Genomic DNA, 27,293 nt, shown 5'->3' on the forward strand with positions numbered 1-27,293 from the left:
TTGATTGTGTTTGTCAATTCAGTGGTACTCCAGTCCATGAAATCAGTCCATTGGAGTGTGTCCAGTTCATCATAGGGGACCCTGGTGAACAGCAGTTGTAATGGATCGATCAGCTAACAGACGTGAACTAACTGTGCCTTTGCCTTGGGTTTTATTGTTGCATCCTGATTAATTTCTTCATGTAATCAATAAACCATAATTCTGGTGCACCTATGACACTGTTTCATTTTGACAGATCCTTAAGCTTTAGCTGGCATGGGAACAAAGTAGATCAAGGCTCTGGAATCATAAGAACAGATTTTATTTTGCTTCAACGATGTTGCACTTGGTCCTTTACAACTGATCCTCTTGATGCTTGCAAGCCAAAGATCGCTTTAACTTTTGAAGGGGCATCTCAACCATCACTGTCAATGCCAATGCAACCACAAATGTTGTCAGGCAATGCCCAATGAAAAGATAGAACTAAAAAAAGAAAAGAAAAGTACTCATGAAGCAAGGGCAATTGGTTTGGAAATCCTGGGATCCTAGAGTTGGAAAAGACCCAAAGGGACATTCAGTCCAACACCCTGTCATGCAGGAAGACACAACCAAAGCACTCCTGACAAATGGCTATCCAGCTTCTGTTTAAAAACCTGCAAAGAAGGAGACTCCACCACTCTTCAAGACGGCATGTTCCACTGTTGAACAGCTCTTACTCACAGGAAGTTCTTCCTAATGTTTAGGTGGAATCTCTTTTCCTGTAGTTTGCATCCATTGCTCCATGTCCTATTCTCTGGAGCAGCAGAAAACAAGCTTGCTCCATCCTCAATATGACATCCCTTCAAATATGTAAACATGGCTATAATGTTACCTCTCAAGCTTCTCTTCCCCAGGCTAAACATACTCAGGTCTCTAAGCCACTCCTCGTAGGGTTTTATGGCCTTTAGACCTTTCACTATTTCAGTCCCCCTCCTCTAGACACACTCCAGTCTTATGGAATTGTGGTGCCTTGTTCATCAGGAAGTTCATGTAGAGTTAAGTTTGGACATAAAATTGATAGCAGTGTAAAAGACACTGATAGCAGCCATATTCAAGACAGGCAAATGTTACCATGGCTAGGCTGAACTGGAACAAGGGGAGAAGGAATAAGGAAAGGAAAATAGAAACAGAAAGTGGTATAGTCCTTTAAAGACAATACCATTTCAGAGGATTGTTTTCAACTGTTCATCAACCTTTTGTAAGTATTTGAACTGTAAACTCACCAAACAACACCCTCAAACATATCTCTGCAAGCCCAGCCCCTTAAATCCTAAGCAGTGACAATGCCTGTGTATTCCTGCTTAAAACAACACTCACCATATTGATGTCTGAATAATGTGTGAAGGTTTCTTGAAGTCCGTTATACAGTAGAATTAACATTGGGTGCACCAAATAGCAGGCGTAGCTGATCTTTGCAACCACAGTCCAAATGCCCCATGAAAGCATCTTATCAATGAAACCTATGGGGAGAGGGGGAGACATCACAGATCTTTATCTGTCCTGGGTCAAAATGCAAGAAGGTCTTATTTCGTTTGTAGTTTATAAAGTGTTAACTTGAAATGCATCTACTCAATCTATCTATGGTAGTACTGGGCAACTGTTGGGTGTTAGGGAGATGTATTGGTCCCACAGGGGAATTTTGCTGCTTGTTGTTGCTAGCTGCCCTCGAGTTAGCCCCAACTCATGGAAATCCTGTGGATGAGACACTTCCAAGACTCCATGTCCTCCACTGCTCTGCTCAGTCCCTGCAAACCCATGCCCATAACATCCCTGATTGAGTCAATCCATTCCAAAAAATTTTCTTTTTACAATACCTCCATAGCCTTCTTTGCACACAAAAATGATCCATCCCACAGCAGCTGCCCAAATAGTCCTGTGAATGGCTTGGTATATAGCAATAGCAGGCGAATAATCGTTGGAGGTGTCATCTAGTGTATAGGCCAACACAACTACTGTGAACATGGTAAACATTGCACAAAGCCACCCCACGAAAGCCTGCATCTGTAGAGAGACAGAAAAGAACAATGTACCAAGTATTTTTCATGAATCAGCATAATTCCATATGACTATAGATCTTCTGTTGCATATGAGGAAAGTAACTGTCCCCAGGTATCTACCATTCCAACATGGGAGAGATGAGAAGCAGGACTAATCTAACACCTATTCTTTCAACCTTTGGGTCTTTGGTCTTTCCTTGTCCATCATCAAGTAGCTGCCATGCTTAGCTGACTACCTAAATAAATGTAGGTAGCTTTATCTAGCTCATAGGTATATGTACCTTTGTTTTTAATATCACTGTGTGCCTTCAAGTTATTTTCAACTTATGATGATCCTAAGACAAGCCTAGCATGGGCTTTTCTTGGCAAGATTTGTTCAGAGGAGGTTTGCCTTTGCTTTCATCTGAGGCTAGGAGAATGTGACTTGCCCAAGATTACCCAGTGGGTTTCCAAGGCTGAGTAAGGATTTGAACCATGGGACCTTACCGCACAGGGACTCCAGGCACGGGACAAGAACAGAACAAAAGGGGCCGGGAACAAGTGAGGAATGAATGGGGGATGCATTTTACTACACACAGGAAGTCCCTCACTTGTTCCCTTCCCTTCCGTTCCTAATGAGAACAGTTCTCAAAAATCATCTCCTCTTGGACAGACTGGGAATGGAAGGGAAGGAAATGGAATGAGTGAGGGACTTCTGTGTGCAGTAAAATGTGTCCCCCACTTGTTCCGTTCCCTTCCCAGCCCCTCTTGGACTGTTCTCGTCCCGTGCCAGGAGCCTGTGTGGTAAGGTCCTTAGTCTCCAGAGTCGAGTCTGAGCTCTCCTTGGAAACCAAGATGATTAAACTGAGGCGACATCGTGAGAAGACACGATTCATTAGAAAAGACAATAATGCTGGGAAAGGCAGAAGGCAGTAAAAAGAGGGAAAGACTACAAGCCAGATTACTAGAATCAATTAGAAAGGTCACAGGCCTGCATCTTCAACACCTAAGGAGAGCAGTGAAGGCTAGAGGGGCTTGAAGATGTCTCATACACAGGATTCCCATGAGTCCTGATCAGCTGCTTCAGGTCTAGGAGAGGCCTTTTTTCAACTATGCTGCCTGGGAGATGCTTGGAATTGTATTTCCAAAAAAGAAAAAAAGAGCTAAGCTTCCTAACCCGCAGCCAATACCATGCTGTCACATTCAAGGACCAGTAACACTCCTTAAGCCTGGAAAAATCACAGAAAAGTAAGCCTAATGCCAGATGCATCTTCTCTTGGGTACTGCATGACTACCCTGAATGGTACTGAAAATCTGCTCGTTTTGCAAGTCATTTTCAAAAGACTGGTAACATCACCCATTCCAAAAAAGTTTTCTTTGTACAATACCTCCATAGCCTTGTTTGCACACAAAAATGATCCATCCTGCAGCAGCTGTCCAAACTGTCCTGTGAATGGCTTGGCATATAATAGCAGATGAATAAAAATTGGAGGTGTCACCTAACAACAAATAACTGTTTGAAAACACTGAAATTCTGGACCGTGCCAACCACTACCATGTCAGGATGCACAGGGAAGCCACTGAAATCTACAAACACCTGGACAATTTCAACAGGAAAGAAGATACCCTTAAAGTAAACAAGGTTTGGCTAGCAGTCCTGAAAAATAGCAAGATAAAGACTCAACAAATGCAAATGAGAAATCTCCCAGCAGACAATGAGCACTATCAAGCAGACACTAATCCTCTTTTGCAGACCCTCCCACCCTGAGGCCTGCCATTAGCAACAGAACAGTACAAATGCAAATCACTCCTGCCTTTCCAGGTCACACAACACACACACACACACACACACACACACACACACACACACACGTCCTTTCCAGGCAAGCATTCTCTGAAGATGCCAGCCACAGATGCTGCCGAAACATCAGGAAGAAACTCTTCTAGAACATGGCCACATAGCCCAAAAAACTCACAAAAAACTATGGATGCTGGCCATAAAAGCCTTCGACTTCACAACTCCAGAATCGTTATCCAATGTTCAAACCACTACACTGTGTTGACTCTCAATTTACTTATTGCTGTATAAATGCTTCCATTAAGTTGGTTGTTATAGAAACTGTATATTGGTCTGTATTTTTACCTCCTCCTGACCCATCCTTTATTCCTTATGTACCTTGTCTTAAACTTAAATAATTAACATGTAACATAAGGGAGATGTCTGCCTGGCTGTTTTATCTGAAGCTTGCATATACAGAGCATACATGTTTAATAAAAGCAAGACTGTATCTGCAATGCAGAAATAATCCAGGTTGACACCACTTTAACTGCCATGGAATTCTTGGAACGGTAGTTTTGTGAGACATTTAGCCTTCTCTTTCAGAGAGCTCTGGTGCCACCACAAACTACAATTCCCAGAATTCCAGTGCATTGAGCCATGGCAGTTCCGAGTGCTGACAACCTGGATTATTTCTGTATGTGGATGCAGCCCAACACAGAAACACACACACACTTTATGCACATAACCTGAAATATTTTATGCACAATATTTTAAATAATTTTGTGTATGAAATAAACTTTGTGTACACTGAACCATCAGAAAACAAAAGTGTCACCATTTTAGCAACCTATGTTGATAATTTAGGATTTTGGAATATTTCAGAATTTAGTATCCCAATAAAGGAAGGTATGAAATGCTATATAAAATTATGCACAGTGTACATAAAGTGGAGAGAAAGACACTTCTCTCTCTCTTGTAATGCTCATGCCTTCAAGTTGTTTCTGACTTATGGCGACCTAAGGAAAACCTATCATGGCAAGTTTCTTCAGAGGGATTCGTCATTTCCATCCTCTGAGACTGAGAGAGTGTGACTTGCCCAACCTAATGGGTTTACATTGCTGAGCTGGGGTTCGAAGCCTGATCTCCAAACCCTTGATAATTGCAGACAAATATATATACAATTGTTCGAGTTCATTATTGCAAGAAGTAACTAGCTGCTAAAGTAACTCAAGACTGTGGAATGACCTGCTGGAAAAGATACAACAGCTGAAAACACTGATAGTGTTTAAAACAACATTCTGGCAGGTTTACCTAGTCAAGTCGTGACTTTTTAATTGGCATATTTTTTTAAAATGTATTATAAATGTATTATAATAGTTTTATAGTACTGTATTTTAACTATTGGTTTTGTGTGTTTTCCTTTTTAATTGTGTTTTGTATTTTAACATGGGGTTTCCAGCCTCGAGCCTTGAGGGAAGGTGGGAAAGAAATAAAATTTATTATTGATGCTGTTGTTGTTGTTGTTGTTACAAGAAGATACTTATTGCTCTGGACAGGATGCCTCTATATGTCAGTTGCTGGGCAAACATAAGTGGAGAGCACTGTTGCACTCATCTGGCTTGCAGGATTCCCACGAGGAACTGGTTAGCCAATATATGAAAAGAAAAGCCTTTGGCCTTTTCAAAATGCAACAAAAAATTAATATCTTGTTTAATTTTAAAAATATATACTTTCTTGTTTTAGCTTATTCTTATTTTAGCATTGTTCTCAATTGCCTTCATTCGGTGACCTTGTACAAATCACATGCTGTCAGGCTCAGCAAAACTCAACAGAACAAATCTTGCCAAGAAATCCCATGATATGTTTCTCTTCTGGTCACCTAAACTGAAAATGGCTATAAGGCACACAAGAACAATTGTGAAAGCTGGACTGTCAAGAAAGCTGATGGGAAGAGAATCAACTCATTTGAAAGGTGGTGCTGAAAGAGAGTTCAGTGGATATCATGGACTGCCACAAAAGCAAATAAATGGGTCCAACAATAAACCAAGCCAGAACTCTCCCCTGGAAGTAAAGATGACTAAGCTGAGACTGTCATACTTTGGACCTATCATGAGAAGACATGACTCATTAGAAAACTTGATGCTTGGCAAGGTAGAAAGTGGCAGGAAAAAAGAAAGACTTTGCTACAGCTAGATAGACTCAATAAAGCCCTAAATGGCCTGGGCCCAGGATACCTAAAAGACTGCCTCTCCCCGTACATTCCGCCTTGCACCCTCAGAACATCTGGGCAGCAATTACTGAAGGTGCCTGGGGCTAGGTTAACCTCCACCGCGCGGAGGACATTTTCCATGGCTGCCCCAGCCCTTTGGAATACGCTGCCCATTGAGCTCCGCTCATCTACCACCCTGGCCCAATTCAGGAAGGACTTAAAAACCTTCCTGTTTCAACAGGCATTCCCCGATTAAATATCCTGTGGGCCTCCCTCCTCTTCCGTGGCCAAGAGGTTGGGCTATGGGGCTTTTTCTCCTGTTATTTTCTTGATGTATTGATGTATTTGTATGGTTTTAATTTTTTTGTATTGATAATATGGATTGTGTGTGTTTTTAATTGTTTGTAAGCCGCCCTGATCGTTGGAAGGGCGGGGTATAAATAATTTTTTTATTATTTTATTATTAATCAAGGAAGCCAAAGCCCTGAATTTGCAAGATATGAGCAGTGTGATGTTAACAGCATGACTTGGAGGTCTCTCACAATAAATCGACTAGATGGCAACTAACAACAAGAAGGCATCTTGAGTCTCCCACCAGAAGAAAGGTGTGATAGAAATAAAAATAAAATATTCCTGATCGCACAGGGCTCCTCCTATATTTTTATGCATGGTAGGACAACCTGCTTCAACCCACATTTAACCACTAAAGTCTTTCTGGCAGCTGACAGCCCTATGCCCATGCAAAACCATGCTGCCAAAGTTCCCTTTTAAAATAGGAAGAAAATGGAATCTGCAACTGAAATGCTGGGATAACACACAAAAATCCAAAACACACATTTTCTGCTCATTTTAAAAGCAGTATTTCTCATTTGCCACCTAAAATGTTGCGTTAGGTGCCAAGGGTGGTGATGGTGACACTGACCCCCAAACCCACCATAGCTGCCCACACCTGATATTATTACTTGGAAAGATAAGACAACTGTTTTACAACTAACACCCAACTGCAGTGTTTACAGATGCTACCCAAAACCTTTGTTAATCGCCCCTTCCATTTACCTTGGTTCTTAGAATTGGTGTTTGCTGATGGTGGATGAAGAGGCCTAGAAGGATGCCAACTAGAAATGGGCCATATCGGCAATAAGGTTTTGAATAATACCCCATGAAATACATCACAGTAGATGTTTTCCTGCAAGTAGATTGACATTTTTTATATTAAAGAATGGTCTGAATAAATAACCTTTCCTGCTTTTTTAAAAAAGTAAATGATTCAGTTGAAATTATTCCTCTTACATAGAATAAATGATAGCCAAATCTGAATTTTATTTCTATTGACAAAATATGGCAAAATATGACTGTAAATGGAAATTATATATACAACGCCAAGACATCTCTCCTCCGAAAGAAAGCGTAATAACACCAGCTGTTTATCTGGTTCACAAAATTCACAGATTTCTGTCTTTTAAAAATATCCATTGGGAAGAAAGCAACTTAGTTATGATTCAGCCAAATGAAATCTCCCTACGTCTCTTTCTTTCTCTTTTTGGTTGCCTTTCACTGTTTCGCTCTCTCTCTCTCCCTCTAAATCATCCTCATAGAAAATGACTGGTTCATGTCACTCTGTGAGTTTCATGGCTCATTGGGAGCTTGAACTTGGATTTCCTAAAGCCTACACGGCTCTCATTTCAGCAGCTGCATAATTAGCTTCTTTTTATCTCCTGATAACCAGCATAAACAAAATAAGATAGTCAGATCCTGTATGTTCCAAACGACAGTTCAACACCTTTACTGAGCTCTCAAGTTACCACCTTCTGTTTTTGTTTTAACACAGGCTAAATCCACACTGCAGAAATAATCCAGGTTGACATCACTTTAACTGCCATGGCTCAATGCTTTGGAATCTTGGGAATTGTAATTTTCTGAGACATCCCTATCAGAGAGCTCTGATGGCACAACCAACTATAAGTCCCAGAATTCCATGGCACTGAGCCATGGCAGTTAAAGTGGTACCAACCGGGGTTATTTCTGCAGTGCTGCTGCAACTTCAAGTTACCTCAAGCATACTTCTGAGTATGCTTGGAGTAAGCTAACCAATTATGGCTGCTTCCAGGCTTTGGAACTCCCTCGCTAGGGAAGCTAATAGCAATAGCAAATACATTTCTATACTGCTTATCACTGCCTAAGCAGTTTACAATCTGTAAACCAAGCTGGATACTCATTTTACTGACCTATGAAAGGATGGAAGGCTGAATGGACTTCGGATCTTCTAGGATGAAACTTAAAATGTTGTGGTTGCAGTACGAACATTTAACCACTGCACCGTCAGGGGAACCTTTTAACCCTAAACAACAACCACTTCTCTTGTTTTACTACTGATGTTTATGTCCCCACTTTCTTCTCCCCCTTCCAACAGCTGTTTATTTTCTATTTTCCCCACATTTTAATTTGAAATTAACAAAAACAAAGAGCAGCCATCTTTTTGGACAGACCCATTTTAAGCAGTTTTACAAATGAGTTTTTAAATTCGTCTTCTCAAACTAACACTAGCTTACCTACTATGAATGAAAATTTTCCCAAGAGCCTCACCTCATATCATGTGGATTTGCAACAGGAAGTCTATAGATTGATGACAGAAGGGCGGTAACTGTAAAAGTTGCCAGGAACAGAAAGGTCCCTAGGATGATAAGCCAGTGTTTCTTTCTGCCAAAACAATAGAAGTGTCAGCAATAGATCAGATTTTTTCCTCCCATCTAGTAACAAAAGCAGAAGCACTGGCTTCAACAAATGCTTCTGGAGGCTGCCATGCACCCTTCCCCACATTTCCTCAGAACACCACAACTTACACAAGGAATTATGGGTAAACATTAAGGCAGACAAGCCAATGTGGTGTAATGGATTGGCCCTTGAACTAGGAGACCAGGGTTCAAAACCCTGCTCTATCCTGGAAACCCACTGGGTGGGCTTGGGCAAGTTACACTGTCTCAGCCTCAGAGGAAGGCAAATGCAAATGCTTTCTGAACAAATCTTGTGATAGATTTGCCTTAAGGTTGCCATAAGTTAGAAACAACTTGCAGGCATGCAACAACAATAATTTCTAGCAGACACTCATGTCCTTAACAAAAACAATACTCACTTGGTAGAGAAAAAGACCAGCAGAGGTGTTGTGAAATGAAACTGGAAATCACTTGCAAGATACCACGTCCATCCATTACACTGAAAACAAGACAGGTGGGGTAAGAAAGAAATAGATTTTTAATAAACACAAACACACACACACACAGAACAAATACATATATAAGGACTTTTTTTGCTTATTGCCCACAAGATGCCAATTGGTACAGTTTTTGAGACTCAGGTTTATGGTAAAAATTAAGAAATATAAGAAATAAGATGCCCAGGTACCAAGGCTGTATGTAGGAAAAGAAGACCCTCTGATCTGAAAGCCTTTCTCCCAATATGTGGATATAACTGTTTATAAAAATACAACTATCCTTACTAAGTCCTATCACCAATGTTCTTAATTACCTCATACAGGATACATAAAATTGTTGAACCATAGAATTAGAAGAGACCACAAGGGCCGTCCAGTCCAACCTCTTTCTGTCATGCAGGAAAACTCAATCAAAGCATTCCTGAAAAATGGCCATCCAGTCTGTTTAAAAAACTCCAAAGAAGGAGACCCTACTACACTTTGAGGCAGTGTATTGCACTGTCCCACAGCTCTTACTCACAGGAAATTTTTCCTAATGTTTAGTTGAGAGGGCAGTTGCTTCTCAACTCCAGGCAGTCTTGGATGAAACCGATTATCTTGACCCATTTCAAACTGGCTTCAGAGCGGGTTACGGAGTTGAGACTGCCATGGTCGCCTTAGTCGATGAACTCCGTCTGGCCACTGACAGAGGAGATACTACTCTGCTGGTGCTCTTGGACATCTCAGCGGCCTTCGATACCATCGATCATGGTATCCTTCTGGAACGCCTGGGAGAATTAGGTATCGGGGGCACTGCGCTCCAGTGGTTCCGATCCTATCTCTTGGGTAGGTTCCAGATGGTGAGGCTGGGGGACAGTTGCTCTCGTAAAAGAGAGCTTACATCAGGCGTCCCTCAGGGCACCATTCTGTCCCCCATGCTGTTTAATATTTACATGAAACCGCTGGGAGAGATCATCCGGAGTCATGGAGCTCGGTGTTATCAGTACGCTGATGACACCCAGATCTATCTCTCCATGTCTCCGACTGAAACAGTGACTAAGGATGGCATCTCTCCTCTGGATGCCTGCCTGGGGGCAGTAATGGGCTGGATGAGGAAAAACAAACTCAGATTGAATCCAGAGAAAACAGAGGTACTCATGATAGGTTCACCTGGCCCGGGCAAGGAAATTTGTCATCCTGTCCTTGATGGGATTAAACTTCCCCTGAAGGATAAAGTATGTTGTTTGGGAGTACTCCTGGATCCATCCCTACATTTATCATCTCAAATAGATGCGATGGCCAGGAGTGCTTGGTATCAGCTCCGGCTGATTCGCCAACTACGTCCCTGTCTGGACCGGAGGGACCTAGAAAAGGTAGTACATGCGCTGGTAGCCTCTCGTTTGGATTTCTGCAATGCGCTCTACATGGGGCTACCTTTGTATCAGGTTCGGAAACTGCAGCTGATTCAAAATGCTGCAGCCAGGTTAATTACGGGGACACCGAGGTCCTCCCATATAACACCTATTTTAAAATCTTTACACTGGCTGCCTATACATTTCCGGTCCCAATACAAAGTTATTACCTTTAAAGCCCTAAATGGCTTGGGCCTGGGTTACTTGAGGGAACGCCTCTCCCTACATAATCCTCCCCGCATGCTCAGAACTACAGGAAAATGTTTACTCGACCACCCTAGGGTGAAATTAGTAACAACACAGCAACGGGCATTTTCAGCTGTAGCGCCCTCCGTGTGGAATGCCCTCCCTGAAGATATCTGCCACAGTGGAACGGTGGAAGCCTTCAAGAAGGCTTTAAAGATTTACCTCTTTCAACAAGCCTATCCTCCCAATTCCATCTAAGATTCTACCTCCCCTATTGTTTCTGCAGTTTGGTTTTAATAGATTGTGATGTTTTTAACAGTTTTTTTATCCGATGCTTTTATTGTTGTTTGAATTTAATTCTATTTTAATATGTATTTTATGATGTAGACTCTTTTTACTGTTTTTACTATTTAATTAACGACATGTACACCGCTTTGATCGTTGGAAAAGCGGTTTATAAATAAACATTTATTATTATTATTATTATTATTATTATTATTATTATTATTATTATTAGGTGGGGTCTCTTTCCCTATAATTTGAATCCATTACTCTGTGTCCTAATCTCTGAAGCAGCAGAAAACAAGCTTGCTCCATTTTTAAATTAAATATATGACATCCCTTCAAATATTTAAACATAGCTATCATGTCACCCCTTAACCTTCTCTTATCCAAGCTAAACTTACCCATTTCCCTAAGCATAGTTTCCAGATTTTTCATCATTTTGGTCTCCCCCCTATAGACATGCTGCAGCTTATCAACATCCTTCTTGAATTGTGATAACCACAACTGGGCAGGTGAGGTCTCACCAACATAATAGAATGGTACTGTTGCATCCCTTGATCTAGACACTATATCCTTTTGATGCAGCCTAGAATTGCATTGACTTTCTTAGCTGCTGCGGCACATTGCTCACTCATATTCGTTCCACTAAGACTCCTAGATCCCTTTTACAGATACTGCTGGCAAGCCCCATCCTATATCTGTACATTGCATTTTTACTGCCAAAGTGTAATATCCTACATTTTCCCCTGTTGAAATGCATTTTTTTAGATTTGGCCCAGCTTTCTAATCTGTTATGGTCATTTTGAATTCTGATCCTGTCCTCTAGGGCATTAGAGCATTAGCTACCCCTTCTAATTTGGTGTCATCTTCAAATCTGATAAGAATACCTTCTATTCCATCATCCAACTAATTGATAAAGATGTTGAACAGCACTGGACCCAGGACAGAACCCAGTGCATGCCACCAGCCTGTTCTCCCCAGAATGAGGAGGAGCCATTATTGAGTACCTTTTGGGTTCGGTCAGTCAACCAATAATAACAAATCCACCTAACAGTTGCATTGCTTAGCCCACATTTTATTAGCTTTTTTTGCAAAGATCTCATGAGGACCTTGTCACATGTGCTACATCCACAACATTCCTTTCATCTACCAAGCTTGGTACAGATAAGATTAGTCTGGCATGATTTTTGAGAAACCCATGCTGACTTTTAGTAATCATGGCATTTGTTTCTACGTGTTTACAGACTGCATGTTTAATAATCTCCTCTAGACTCTTTCCTGGTACTGATGTCAGACTGAGTGGGCAGTAATTATTTATGTCTTCCTTTTTCCTTTTGAAGATGAGGACAGCATCTACCCTCCTTCAGTCTGCTGGAATCTCTTCTATTCTTCAGGAATTCTCAAAGATTATTGACAGTGGTTCTGAAATTATTTCTGCCAGTTTTTTAATACCCTTGGAAGTAGTTCATCTGGCCCTGGGGACTTGAATTCATTTAGAGTATCCAGGTATTCCTGTACTACCCCTTTACCTATTCTATGCAGCGTTTCCTGCATCATCTGCTCCATTTTCTCCAGATTGAGCACTGTCCTCTTTTTCAGAGACTGAGGCAAAAGAAGGTGTTGAGTAGTTCTTCCTTTTCTCTGTCTTCTGTTAGCAGTTCACCATCTTCTCTATGCAGCGGCCCTGCCACTTCCTTGTTCTTCTTTTTGTTGCAGCCATAACCAAAAAAGGCCCTTTAATTGTTTTTAACCTCTCTAACAAATCCAAGCTCATTCTGTGCTTTAGCTTTTCTGACTTTCTCCCTACATGAGCTAGCTATTTGTTTGAATTCATCTTTGATTATTTCCCCCTTTCTCCATTTCTTGTACATGCCTCTTTTGAGTCTTAGCTCAGTTGAAAGTCTTTAGTCATCCATCCTGGTTTACTGAGATGCCTCCCATTTTTCCTCCTGACTGGAACTGTTTGAAATGGTGCCTTACATATCTCACTTTTAAGAAATTCCCATCCATCATGAACCCCATTCTCTACTAGCATTCCTGACCACGGCATCACCACAATTATTTCCCTAAGGTTACTGAAATCAGTTTTCTTAAAGTCTAGAATGTATGTCTGACTATGCTTGGCTTGCCCATCCAACTGTATAACAAACTCTAAATTCATTTAGCTCATAATATGAACCAAGCACCATTTTCCTAGAAGCTTAGCGTATTAAAGAAAATTCTGTGCATGTGCTGTCAGCACCCCGCAGATTTAGCACTCAATGTCCACATAACTCTTTATGAAACTCTCACATTAGTATCATACCATAGTATAAATCCAATTGTTAATTCCAGCTAAAGAAGGCCCACTTAATCTTTAGAGTCACCATCAAACAACTGATTCAAGTGGTCTTAGGCGCAGCCAACAGAAAAGCATCATAGCTCGGTTGCAGAGCACATGCTCTTCATAGAAAAGATCTTACTGTATATACTGAACTATAAGTCGACCTCATGTATAAGTCAAGGGCATGTTTTGGGGCCAAATTATGGATTTTGCTATGACCTGTGGATAGGTTGAGTGTAAAACTTGGAGGCTCCTTCAGTGTGTGTATGCAAGGGGCAAGAGAGAAGCAGCAATCAGTATGAGGCTTCAGTATTTCAGCCTTCACTCCCGAGACAGTGAAGCATGGGGGAGGGAGAGGGACTATTAAACAATTAGCAATCAATCAACCACCAAGGACTCTATCTGCTTGGCTCAGGACAGAAAGAAACTGCATGGGGAAATCTGAAAGAGCTGCAATCACATTACCATACTGATGCATAAATAAGTTGACCTAGAATTTTGAGGTCAAATTTGGGGCATAAATTTTTAGATTTATAGATGAGTATATATGGTAAATTCAATCCCTGGGCTCTACTAGTAGGGCAGGGGTAGGAATCATGTGGCCATCCAGACGCTGGTGGACTGCAGGTCCAATTAGGCCCAGCCCATATAGCCAACAGAATGATGGGAGCTGTCATTTAATAACATCTGGAGAGCTACCGATGCCCACCCTTGAGTTGTATGAAACCCTGGAAAACCAGTGTCAATCCAGAGCAAGCAATTTTGAACTAGACGGAACATTTATCTGATTCAATAATCAAACTAACCAATATTGAGCTAGATCAACTATTTGCTTGGCCCATCAATAGACAGCTTCCAATATACATACACGTGTTTAAATATTACTCCCAGTGGCATTTTGCTCAATTGCTATGTGATATGTATCAGACCACCTAACAAAACATCATGGAATGGTAGCTGGGATGGTGCTGAAAAGGACGTATTCATTTAGTTTAAATGCTGCCAGGTGTCCTCACCTGAAAGAATCCTCTCCAATACTTTCTTTAAAACTGCTGAGGAAATTTCCCTGCCCATAATGGGAAATGATCATGGCCCTACCACTCATCACCACATGTGCAACTTAATCTTGGCTCATACATGATCAGAGTATAAAATTCTGAGACAGTGTGAGAAAGTTACTTTTTAAAGCAACTTGGAAAAGTTACTTTTGGTCTGCAGTTCCCAAATCCCTCACCCAACATGGCCACTGGCTATGCTGGCTGAGGACAGTGGGAAGTATAGTAAAAAAAAAAAAAAAACCAGCTTCCCCCAAGCTTTGCCAGGGTGGCATTAAATGTGAAGAGTACTCTTTTCCTCTGCCACTAGTCTATCATCACTGTCTACATAAGGCCCTGGCTCATGCATTCATCCTATATCTCTTCAGCCAAGAGAACTAAGATAGAAAGTAATGGAAACTGGGCCATTGCATGGGTAATTCATTCCACAGTGCTCAACATTCCATTATACAGTATAGACTTACGGACTCAGGTCCATTGATGAAATTGTTGATCAGCAATAGATTACTCCACCACACACTTCTGCAGTTATCCACCTCAAGTTTTGAGTATTCCCATAATGGTCCCCAAGGAACAATGGAATACAATCCAACTAAAAGACATACAGAATACATATGGAGCGGCTGAAGTCTGCAAATGCAATAGCAGAAATGTGTTAGGTTAGATGAGGGTGCATATTTTTCAGCATCTTATTAGGCACTGCAAAGTTTACAACTGATTGTACCTGTAAGTCATTTTTGCAAAATATTTGCATCTGAACTGGAAGTATAGGATATATATGTTACTTTTCCTTTGAAAAGTAGTTTGTGGTGCATTCAAAACAGGACTTTGGATAAGAAGTTCAGAACACCACTCAGGATAATGAGCAAGAGCTTCCCTTCACTACTGTCTTACCATCTTTTGAAATAAGTGAAGTAATATGCATTATTGCTTAAGGACTCCTTCTATCATGTTTTCCCACTAAGAGGGAACTAGCTTGGCAAATAGTGGACTGTTGTCCTTTCACAAACACCTTCCTCCTCTGAAACCCTTAAGAAGACTAATTATACTCTGAACAAATGATTTGATTATTTTATCTTATATTTATTAAAATATTTATATTCTACCCTATTATGTCACTGGAACTCAAGGACACATAGAATAAAATCAACAGAAACAATTTAAAGCAGTAAAAAAAGCAATTTAAACAGAGTAAAAACATGTTAAACAATTTGGCAAGTTTAAACAAGACAGTTTAAAACCAGTTAAAATAGTGTATGAGACTTTATTTATTTCCCAATCTTTTTTATCCTTCCCTTTTGTCATGAGATTTCAGCGCAGCAAAAAGAATGATTTAAGCAATTATGGATTAAGATCAATAACTAATTTAAACAAGAGATAATTACTACAAATTCGAACAGCTTAAAAAGCCTCGATAATTTCTTTAAGGAACAATGTACATGCTTAAAAATACATTAGATCCCAAAGCCTTTAATAAAAAGCCACACCTTGACTTGGCGCCAAAAAGAAAGTAACACTGGAACAAGTTGGGCCTCCATGGGGAGGCCATTCCATCAGTGGGGTGCCACAGCTGTGTTTTTCTCTAACATATTGCTCCTGCTAGTGGGAAACAGAGGAAATCCCCTCTGGAAGAGCCAGTGCAGCTCCTTTAGAGAGCTAGCATGGTGTAGTGGCTTGAGTGTTGGACTATGACTCTGAAGACCAGCTCCGCCATGAAACCCACATGGTGGCCTTGGGCAAGTGATGTCCTCTCAGCCTCAGAAGAAGACAATGGCAAACCTCCTTTGAACAAATCTTGCCAAGAAAACCCCATTATAGGCCCGCCTTACGGTTACCGTAAGTTAGAAAAGACTTGAAGGTGAACAACAACAACAACAACAACAAGCAGCTCCTTTAAGACTAGTGTTACATGTTGTCTGTATGGTACCCGAGCAAGCAATCTTACTGCTGCATTTTGCTTTAGCTTCTGAGTCATCTTCAAGGGCAACAGCAATAGCAATAGCAAGTACATTTCTATACCGCTTACCACTCCCTAAGCAGTTTAAATGGGTAAGCTAATTGTCCTCAACAAGCTGGGTAAGGATGCAAGGCTGAGTGGACCTTGGAGTCCCTGGGATTGAACTCACAACTTGTGGCTGTAAATGGCTGCAGTATAGGCATTTGACCACTGTGCAGCCAGGGCTCCCTATGCATTATAGTAGTTGAAGTAGGAAGTTGCCAAACAGAGTAGTGTTTCCAAATTTTCAAAACATTAGGAGATAGTCAAACTTCATGACTATCCATCAGGAAGTAGCTATTAACAAGATTGTGTTCTACCCCAATACCAAATAAAAATATTGATTTCTATTAACCCAGAAATTAATATTAACTCTGAAAAAATTAACATAATGTCTACATTTATAAAAGCACAAGCTGTGGCCTTTCCTGGACAAGGATTACTAATATGTCTTAGTAGTCCTTGTCCAGGAAAGGCCAGAGCTGGTGCACTAGTCATAAATGGCACCAAGCACTCTGAGTCATGGATTCCACTTGGAATCCAGCAGCTTCATATAGATATTAAACAACATGAGGGACAAAAAAGAAGCCTGTGGCACCCCACAGCTTAATGACTATAGGACTAAGCAGGAATCCTCCAATTATTATTATTATGCTTTATTTATATAGCGCTGTAGATTTACATAGCACTGTACATACCAATAATAAAATGGATAAAGTAAACCTGCCCATGGAATACAATCTAAGAAATAACAGTATAATACATAAAAATAATACAAAACAATACAGGAAAGGGTTCAGTAAAGTAAAGCAGGCAACAAATTAAAAATGTCAAATAACAAATAATAGTCACACAATGCCTGGGAATGCTTCTCTGAACAGGATGGTCTTAAACTCAGTTTTGAAACTGGTTAAAGAAGTGATGAGCCATATTTGTGGGGGAAGGAGATTCCAGGAGTGAGGGGCAGCAAGTGAAAAGGGATGAATCCAGGATGGGGCAGTGAAAATCCAAGGCTGACAGCAAGATATGCCTTCTCCATGATGACATTCATCCTGTCAAGGGAAATCTCCCCTGCAGTATGTCAGACATAAGACTATCATGTTTTCAGCATTTATTGAAATTATTATTTTAACCTGGCCTCTCCCAGTCATGAGGAATTTCATCATGCAAATGAGAAATGATACAGAAATATTTTCTATGAAATAACCCACAAAGTAATTCATTAATCAGCTGTGAGAAGAAATGCTAAGAAACTGTACCGGACAAGTCGGTTCCAAAGATATTTCAGTGTGACATGAAAACCAATCTCTTCTCCTGAGCAATTCAACAAGTTCAAGAAAGACCAGGAGCTCAACAAGCCACTGTAGGGAAAGAAACTGATATTAATGTACTATTCCAGTTTCTCAGAGGTTTCCTCTTAACCATCCCATCCTGTCCCAGTGTTTTGTTGGAGAAAGTAATTCAGTTGTTAACAACTTAACACGAAGACATGGTGTTCCCTCATGGTGTTGGTGGTCTTTTCAAAACACACATCTTCCTATAAAAAGTGGATAATTGCTCCCAAGCTTTTTCTTGCAGCTGTTCACTGCGGAGAGTATTTCATATTATGACTACAAAGAATGGGAGGGTGGGAGGGAAATGAAATGCCAAAAAAGTGCAACAACAACAACTAAGACACCTGTCTATAAATTTACAGACTACAGTGAGCCCGCACCATATGTGGGCTGCTTATAGGTGGCTCCCAGCATACGCTGAAGCCACCTGGGAAATGGGTGTGCGCCTTGCACACAGCATTGCCACGCAGTGAGCACGAGCCCCATTATATCCAATGGGGTTCATGAATGGCGTGCGTGACAGCGGGGCGCATGCATGGCCCTGCAGCAAGCATGGCCCCATTGGCTATAATGGGGCTCAAGCTTATGCAATATTTGCTTTACAAGGGGGGGGGGTCTGGAATGGATCCCCGTGTAAAGTAAGGGCCCCATTGTATTATGATTTTGTTTAAATATGATAGTGAAATGGCTTGGTGAAGTTTAATGTTACAGATATTAAAAAGCAAACAAAATGTAAAATGAAGTGTTCACATAAGTGATAGCTCTCAGGCCATCAGCACAGTGCAATGCTTCCAATGTTGTGTTTCACAGCAATGTTTTGATGTCAAGGGTTGTACACATGCCTACCATAGTTTGACTAACTGTGAAGAACTGTGTTCTTAAGAGCAGTGTCTCTATACAATCCCAGCTAGCTGAGCTCTGTGCTCATCAGCAAGCATATGTACTCCTTGAGACATTGGAGGACAGGCTAGCACCAGCAGAATGGAAGAGTGATGAAGGCCATTTTAATACTATACCCTTTTATGAAATCAGTGGAAAACAGTGCCTCAGAAAGTGGTGGAGTATCCTTCTTTGGAGGCTTTTAATGGCCATCTGCTGGGAGTGTTCTGTATTCCTGCATGGCAGGGAGTTGAACTTGATGGCCCTTGTGTTCTTTTCAAACTCCAAGATTCTATGATTCTGTTTGAGCAGATTTTAAAAATGTCTACTGCTGCTTTGCTTTTTGCCTGCTGATGCCTTCTCATCTCCATCTTTCCAGCTTCATCGCAAGCTCTGTTAGTTTAAACACTAGATATACAGTGGGGTAGTGGTGGTTCTAATAATATTGTCACTTACCTAATGAGGAAAAATGTATCCACACCTAAATAAAATGGTCCACTGAGAGAATATATGTAAACAGGATTTTGGGGCACTTTAGCTTCCCATTCTAATTCATTATCTGCAACAATAACATATAGGAAATAGATATTAAAACCAAACAGAGTCAAGGGATCTTGGGACATCTACTTACCTTCAGCCACAATTTGGATGTTTTTATATCCTATGAACTTTTTTTCAACATAGTGGCTTTAATATGTTACTTCACCATCTGAAGAAATAGATTGAAATCCATGAAAATGCACTGTTGTTGTTGTTATCCACCCTCGAGTCAATCTCGACCCATGACGACCCTGTAGATGAGACATCTCCAAGACTCCCTATGCTCCACTGCTCTGCTCAGGTCCTGCAAATTCATACCCATGAGTCCATCCATCCAGCATGTGGCCTTCCTCTCTTTCTGCTTCCCTCTACCTTTCCTAGCATTATTGTTTTTTCCAGTGAGTCATGCCTTCTCATGATATGGCCAAAGTACAACAGCCTCAGTCTTGTCTTCTTGGCATCTTGATCTGCTCTAGGACCCATTTGTTTGATTTATTGGCTGCCCATGGTAACCTCAGCACTTTTCTCTAGCACCACATCTCAAATGTATTAATTCTCTTCCTAGCCACTTTCTTAACCGTCCAGCTCTCACATCCATACATGGTAATAGGGAATACAATGGCTTATGTGATTCTAACTTTCATTAATCAATCTTAAAAGTGTTGCTAGCTTCCTTCTCATTCTCCACCTCCTTACTTTCCTTTCCATCCTGAAACAGATTAATGCAGCTACCTTGCTGAAAAAAAGCATACCATGAGTGTTTTTTTTCTAATGCATGGATAAAGATATACAGAGGCTTTCAACCATTTTATGATTTATTTTAAACATTTTGATTCCACCTTGGCAATAACTTTTGCAAGTTATGATGTATGATTGCCTACTTTTGCAGCCAGCCTTTGCTGGCCATGCATTTTGTTAGACCTCCAAGGGTAATGCATTCTAGAACCTCCAGGTTTCTCACTTAGTCAAGGGTTTCTTCTTTCTTTGTTCATTTTTGCCCTTTCTCCCTTGCTGGTCCATACTCCTGAACATTTGTGGACTGCTTTTTCCTTTTACTGTTTTTAAATCTCAATGAAAAACTGGTCTGTTTTTTAAAGCTTTGGGGATTTTAATTTATTATTTTATAATCTTGTATATTTTGGTTATATGTATTATCAATTTGTTTTTTATTATATTGCATTGGTTTTGTATTTCTTTCTGGATAATTTGTTTTTAAAATTGTATTGTGTAGCTTTATATTTGTATTACTCCTTCCTCCCTCTCCCTCTCCCTCTCCCCCCCCTCTCTCTCTCTCTCTCTGTGTGTTTATGGTATGCTCTTGGCAGGGCTGGCTGTTTTCTTTTCTTTTACTTGTAAGGCACCATGTACATAAATGGTCCTATATAAATAAATGATAATAATAATACTTGAGGAAAACCCTCACGAAAGATAAAACTGTGACTATGGCAAGAAAAAAAATACCAGGTATTCATTCAATTTGCTGACACAGAAAGGCCTTCATCAAAAAGAAAGTCTCAGAACATAGCTCTTTCCAACTTTATGGCTGTTTAAAAGGTTTGCTGCCCTCATTTAATGAGCCAACTCTTCACAATTGATTATGGTCCATAAAAAGTAGAGCCAGGCATATTTAATAGAAAGACAGCTCACGGACCATAACCTTTATTGTCAAATATGAATTAAAACAGTACCTCTCTTGATAAGTGAGTGCATAAAGGGAGCACTGAGTTTCCTTTGAATCAGAAACTTAACTGCATTGGTACACTGAGCTCTTACCTAAGTTCTGCCATGCTGTCATCTGACTAGTATGTCCAGAAATTATCCACAAAAGACTTAGTGTTCTGATGCCATTTAGAGCCAAGGAAACTTCGCGAGAAGGTTCTGTCAGCCAAAGGGCTGGAAGATTTTTTTGCAAGGAAAAACATGTCAGGACAAAATCCAAGGTACCTGAAGAGTTTTAAAATACCAAACATTCATTCTGATACATTTACTACACATACAATATTATAGCATATATTATGCATGTTATGACAAGCAAAGTGAAGATAGGGTCTTGAAGTTTAAACTGACAGCAAATAAAATCACAGATGTGTGTCTATTCATGAGCAATCCACTACAGTTTTTATTTATTTAAAATCTCTACACTGACCATCATTCAGATGAATGTTTAAGGCGGTGTCCAAAGATATGGTTAACCTTAATCATGCACATACAAATACAATACAACCTCAGGAACAATTGAAGAAAGAAGAGGCACAGGATGTTAGCCTGTATGGAAAGCAATATTTGGAGGTCACCATTTGTCATCATATAAGAGAAAGTTGTTATTAGAGAACTACATATTTGGGAGAGAGGAAAGATGGGCTCTGCTACCACTGATTAGATGACTAAATAAAAGAAGGAAGTATGTGGGAAGATGTGGCATTACCCTTGGAAGTATAAAACCTATAAGCAAGGAAGCAATTGAGCAGAGAAGATGAAGTGGGAACAACCCACAATGTGTCCCTAACAGTGGGTCATTCCTTTTACTGACCCCTGGAGACCCATCAAGAGCTGTGGTTGCATATTTCTACATTCCAACACAAAAAGCTATAAAAACACATATAGTCCATGAGCAATGCCACCAAAAATGGTGAACTGATATCAAGCAGGCTGAATATGACTTTTAGTAAGATCTGTAGCTCATTAATTGAAAAATGGATGGCGACATCTTACCATTTTTAATTATGCTTAATTTGGTGCCCAGTTCCCAGTTCCATTTTCAACAAATTACTGCATGAATATCTCAGTCATTTTATTTGACCTTATTTCACAAAATATGAGTTATGATACCGAGTTTGACACAGCACCATCACTGGGAAACTTTTCCCTTTGAGATGCACTGTCATTCTCTGGAACAAAAGAGGTTAAACGGCCCTCTATCAGGGTTGCTTTAACAGTGAATTCCTGGGCTAGTAGTGGATATAGATTTCACTTGGGATTCCTTCCTACGGAGGAAGAGGAAGAGGGGATGATGATGATCATGATCTTGATCATGATGATGATGATGATAATAATAATAATAATAATAATAATAATAATAATAATAATAATAATTCCTACTTTGCTTTGAATCATCAGATACTGCCAGCAATTCTGATGCGTGTTCATGACTATGTTTTCTCTCTGCTTTTGGTTTTCTTGTATTTTTTTCAGTTGAAGATGTGCTCCCATAATTTGCAGAAAGCAAACCATCTGAGGGCAATTCATTGCACCTAACTTTTCTCCATCCACCAGCAGTGTAAACAGTTCCAGTGAGTGGCAAGATGATGAAGACAATGCTAACAAGCCTAGAGAAAATAGAAGCTTATTACTATAGAGTGACAATCACTCCTGAAAGGCACGGTGTTTCAAGGCAGTGGCCAGATTAAGCCTCCCAACGTCTCTCCCCACCATTCCCCACCCCTGACCTCAATACTTACAAACAAACTGCTACAAACGCATCAGTGGGGAAAAGGCCTGCCGTGCATCTGGCTACCTGTGTGAATGAGACCGTTGAATTCAGAGCAAACAGAGATGGGAAAGGCAATAGAAAAGAGATGGTCTTGAATTTAAATACATCTGTCAAGAAAGAATAACATTAATATTGCAGTCAGGACAAAACACTTTGCCGTCACAGATCTTAGCAGCTTCTTCAACAGAGTAAATAGAAACATCTGCCCTTTTTAAATTCCAAGAAGTGTTTCTGTTTGGCATACAGAACTGTTATTGCAAATTTCCTTTTTGAAAAGTAGTAAATGGTTAGCACTCTAATCTTGCTCACATCTTCCTCTGTCAGTTTCATCTTTCTCACAGGGAGATGGAAGAAATAGAGCTGTTATAAACCAAATGGGTGGTTAGACCAGCGCCAGATGAAAGGTTCAATTACATGTTCCCAACAACGTCCTGTGCATTAAAATGTGCTCTGAGATGGGACAGGGAAGAATTTCATGTGGTAAAGTGGCAACACAGGAAGGGGTCTGTAACTGCTTTGCCAGGGTAATCCCCTGCCCATCAATCTGGATTCCACTCTCAGCGCATGACTAGGCAAAATACATTAGGAGCAGGAACTGTAGAAGGGCAGTGCTACAAAAGATTCAACATCCTCCTCCCACTTTCCATTTCTTTGCTTGAAATCTTCCCCACCCTACTTCAACAGACAGGCATTTGATCATAATCTGCATTCTAAAATACATGCCCAGGGTGGTCATGTATCCTACTTTACAGAGCAAAATCCTCTGTCTGAAGTCATCCTCTTTTGAAAGGCTGTCTACTTCAGTAAAAATGGACATCCCTAAGAAGGGATGAAGCCAGCATGGTTTAGCAGTCTGGGTGTTGAACTAAGACACGAGGAATCCAGGGTTCAAATCCTTGCTTAGCCATGGAAGTTCAATTGGTGACCTTGGGCAAGTCACATTCTCTTAGCCTTAGACCTACGGATCGAGGTGGAATTACATCAATAAAATTACAATTCCATATAAAAATACAATCAAAAATTAATAACAATACTATTAATTCAATAAAACAACTGTCATTATCTAAAATTCATACACTCATAATCAGAAGTGGAGTATTTTCTTAAGATCTCTTATAAAAGATCAGATGGATATGAATAAATCTTGCCAAGAAAACTCTCAGACAGGGTTGCTGTAAGTCAGAGTCTAGTTGAAGGCTCTTAACAGCAACAACAAAGGAGAACAAGAACGGCCTTGAAGTTACCCATCAGCAATGAACATTTGGACATCAGTAGATTCAGGAGACACAGAGGTCAATGGCTAAAAGTCTTCCCTACTATCGCAAACTGTATTGTACAGGCATACCTCAGTTAACAAAGCCTCTGACAAAGAAGCAATTTATAAAGTCTTTTTACGTCTGCCTGTCCTTGTCGACCTAGAAGTATTTAGCAGCATCAGAATGGGAGGATGGTGAAGGAGGGTTGGAGAAACACAAGACTTGGTGCGTCTGTAGTAAGCAATGCAATAAACATTGCATTATGGATTGAAGTGGAATGAGCAGGATTCTACTTTAGCTGTAGCCATGTGTGCCTGCCTACAACAGGTAAGGTAAACAGCAGCTTTCTTCAGAATCCCTACCAAGCATGCATGAACAGCAAAGCAGAGTGATAGCCCAAGCATGTTAAGAAGCAGTTTCACCAGCAAAAATGAAGTAAGAAAAGAGGAGTCCGTTGAAAGAGAAAAGCCCCCTAGGACAGGACAATTTTGGAAGCTTTCAAGTGGTCTCTCAAAGGTTCAAAATGTTTTGTGTACTTATGCGAAGTCTATCTAACCTGATTGTTTCATTGCACATATACATATTGTTAGTTTTGAACAAAAGGTTTGCTGAAATATGTCAAAGTGTTGTTGTTTTTTTGTGATGTAGGAACCTATCCTTATTCTATGCATGTTATTTTTGCCTCCGCTATGAAATTTTCTCTTATAGAAGTAATGCCAAGAATATACATATTTCACTAACCAAGGTATGCCTGTATTATAGCCATTATTTCCATGATTTTATCTAGACCTATTTTAGCATGATCAAATTTTATGCAAATTGTACCTGTGGGGGATGGTCACTTATGCATCACCACTTTTTGGTGGTGTTTAAGTGGAATAAGACACTAGGGCCTGTTACAGACTGCCAAAATAAAGCTGCTTCGGGTCTCTTTGGAGGTATGCTATTTAAATGATGCATGGGTCCTAAGAGTCCGGAGGTTGTGCCAAAGCCACTCTCCATTCCTAAGCACTGGAGTGCAGCTTTGGTGCAGCTTCCGGATTCTTAGGATGCATGCATCATTTAAACAGCATACCTCCAAAGAGACCCGAAGCAGCTTTATTTTGGCAGTCTGTAACAGGCCTAGAGTTATGTCTGTGTGAACCATTTTATTTATTTGAGACTTAAGCATGAACATGAAAAAGAGCAAAGGTCTAATTCACTGTGTTTTCCACAATAACCCATCCATGCAAACATTTACACAGCATTTGGAAAATTGATACATTTTAAATCTTCAGAAATGGTTTAATCATCAACATTTTGTTATACAATAAAGTCCAACCCAGGCATGGTCTATTTACCTAGCATGGCTAGTGCTGTAATTTCCTCTTCACGGCAGGAATTAGGGACACATATTCCATTATAGTAATCAATTCTGTCCTGGGAAGTATAATGCTTCTTTAATACCATTGTTGAATAGATTTAAGAGAAAAATTGAGTTGATACTGGCAAAAGGAAACAAGCAAAACAGATAACCTCAAAATGCATTGATTTCAACAGCATTCAAGCAAAACTTGACAAATCTTGGGTTTATGTACATTAATGGAGCAAGTAGACTAACTAGAACATAGAGCTCATGGGAAAGATTCCTATTTGAAACCTTGGAGCACTTCCACAGTCACTGTAGTAAAAACAATACGTACTGAGTTTGATGGCTCAATAGCGTGAATTGGAAGAAAGACAACGTGCAGCACCTGCTAAAATCTTTCCTTCTCACATTTATTGAAAAGGTGCTGGAGAAATGTTCTATGGATAGCATGAACTGCTAAAAAGACAAATGCATGGGTCCTAGAGCAAATCAAGTCTGGGCATTTGCTAGAAGCCAAGATGATTAAACTGAGGCTGTAGTACATTGAACATAAATCATGAGACTATGTGACATATTGGAACAGACAATAATGCTTGGTAAAATGGAAGGTAGTAGGAAAAGAGAAAAACCATGTTATAGAGGAATTAATAATAATAATAATAATAATAATAATAATAATAATAAGTTTATTTGTATTTTTCCGCTTCTCCCAACAGATCGAAGCGGGATTACAAAAAAACCCCACAAGTGATTCAGTTAAGGAAACCATGGTCCTGAGTTTGGAAGACCCAATTAGGGCAGTTGATGACTGGGACTCTTGGGGATCTCTCATTCATAGATCACGATAAGTTGAAGTTGGCAGCAAACAACAACAACAACAATAGGCTTCTCTGTTTATGTATATCCATTCTCACCCTTAGACCAAAGCACTGGACATGGGCTAATTGTTTTCCTCAAGATGAAACTGTGGCATGTCTTCAGGGCTCAGAGAAGTTACTGTTTTCAACTACAACTCTTAGAATCCACTAATCAATGTGGACACTGGCTAGGGATTTCCAGTAATTGTAGTTTAAAAAACAACTTTTTTCAAACTCTGGGTAACTTGCGTGGAGAGTCTGTGCTTTGCCATAGATAACATTGGGACTTCATAGATGAGCAGGCATTTGTGCTCAAGTAATTTATTAGAACAGTCACAAACAATGGAGATAAATGTTCTAATTGGTTGTTTGTTTGTTTTTTTAAATCAGCTGTCTAGTGGAAGATTTCATAATCTAATCATCATCATCATCGTTGCCATCATCATCACGAATTTTAAAGAGGAGCATCATGCCAGATTTTAGAATGGTCTTTATGGCGGGATACACACCGCCATATAGTACGTATTGTATACGTACTAGGGTTAGGAAGGGGCGGTGCTTCCGCACCCCCCTAACCCTAGTACGTATACAATACGTACAAGATGGCGCTGGCCCTTCTACATGGCCGGCGCCATCTTTACGTACTGGACGCATAGCGTCCAGACGTGTCGCGGCGCTAATGACGTAGCGAATACGCCCTTGGCGCTTCACTACGTCATCCGTGCGCCGCAGAAAGAAGCTCCGAAATGGAGCTTCTTTTTTGCTCCGCGCAGGAGCCGCGCGGTTTGGATGCTGCGGCTCCCTCGCGGAGCAAATGGCGCCAGCGGGGGAACGCCGCAAAGCGGCGGTTTGTATCCCGCCTATGTCTTCATTTTAAACCACTGCTTCTGTCTATGTCTTTAGAATGCAAACGGCAGTATTACAACTGTTTTCAGACTTTTTTCACTAGATGTCCTCTGGGAACTGGGCATGGAACAACACAGCCCTTAACACTACAGTCATCGCCCCAAATGAGTAACACACCTGCTGTACTTGGAGTTTGCAGTACTGCCCTTGGAATCTTCCAGAAGGAGCCTCAGCAGAAATGCATTCAGTATATGATCCCAGTCTGTCCATATTCCCACCAAGAATATTGCTGCTGGGTTTCCCAACAGAATCATAC

At 40.4% G+C, this 27,293-nt stretch overlaps 1 protein-coding gene across 1 annotated transcript; it reads right to left on the reverse strand.

Annotated features, from left to right (window-relative positions):
• Window positions 1–285: 285 nt before the first annotated feature.
• On the reverse strand, window positions 286–27,281 carry LOC121923460 (O-acyltransferase like protein-like). The gene is made up of 14 exons (XM_042453916.1): window positions 27,155–27,281; window positions 25,267–25,410; window positions 22,639–22,777; window positions 22,280–22,506; window positions 20,954–21,124; window positions 19,097–19,199; window positions 17,687–17,788; window positions 14,896–15,061; window positions 9,114–9,193; window positions 8,567–8,680; window positions 7,040–7,169; window positions 1,833–2,019; window positions 1,336–1,478; window positions 286–462 (listed from the first exon to the last, which is right to left on the reverse strand). The coding sequence occupies exons 2-14, from the start codon at window positions 25,373–25,375 to the stop codon at window positions 334–336; spliced, it is 1,800 nt and encodes a 599-aa protein (XP_042309850.1). The 5' UTR covers window positions 25,376–25,410; window positions 27,155–27,281; the 3' UTR covers window positions 286–333.
• Window positions 27,282–27,293: the final 12 nt, after the last annotated feature.

The sequence above is a fragment of the Sceloporus undulatus genome, chromosome 2 (assembly GCF_019175285.1).
Source record: "Sceloporus undulatus isolate JIND9_A2432 ecotype Alabama chromosome 2, SceUnd_v1.1, whole genome shotgun sequence".
In the NCBI taxonomy this organism is placed as follows: Eukaryota; Metazoa; Chordata; class Lepidosauria; order Squamata; family Phrynosomatidae; genus Sceloporus; species Sceloporus undulatus.

Excerpts from the sequence above, each read along its gene's own strand:
- LOC121923460 (XM_042453916.1), bottom strand. The coding sequence starts at position 25,375 with ATGGTATTAAAGAAGCATTATACTTCCCAGGACAGAATTGATTACTAT. Across the intron at positions 19,200-20,953 it reads GACAGCATGGCAGAACTTAG|ATAATGAATTAGAATGGGAA; the intron begins GTAAGAGCTCAG and ends TTATTGTTGCAG. Across the intron at positions 2,020-7,039 it reads CACCAATTCTAAGAACCAAG|ATGCAGGCTTTCGTGGGGTG; the intron begins GTAAATGGAAGG and ends GTCTCTCTACAG.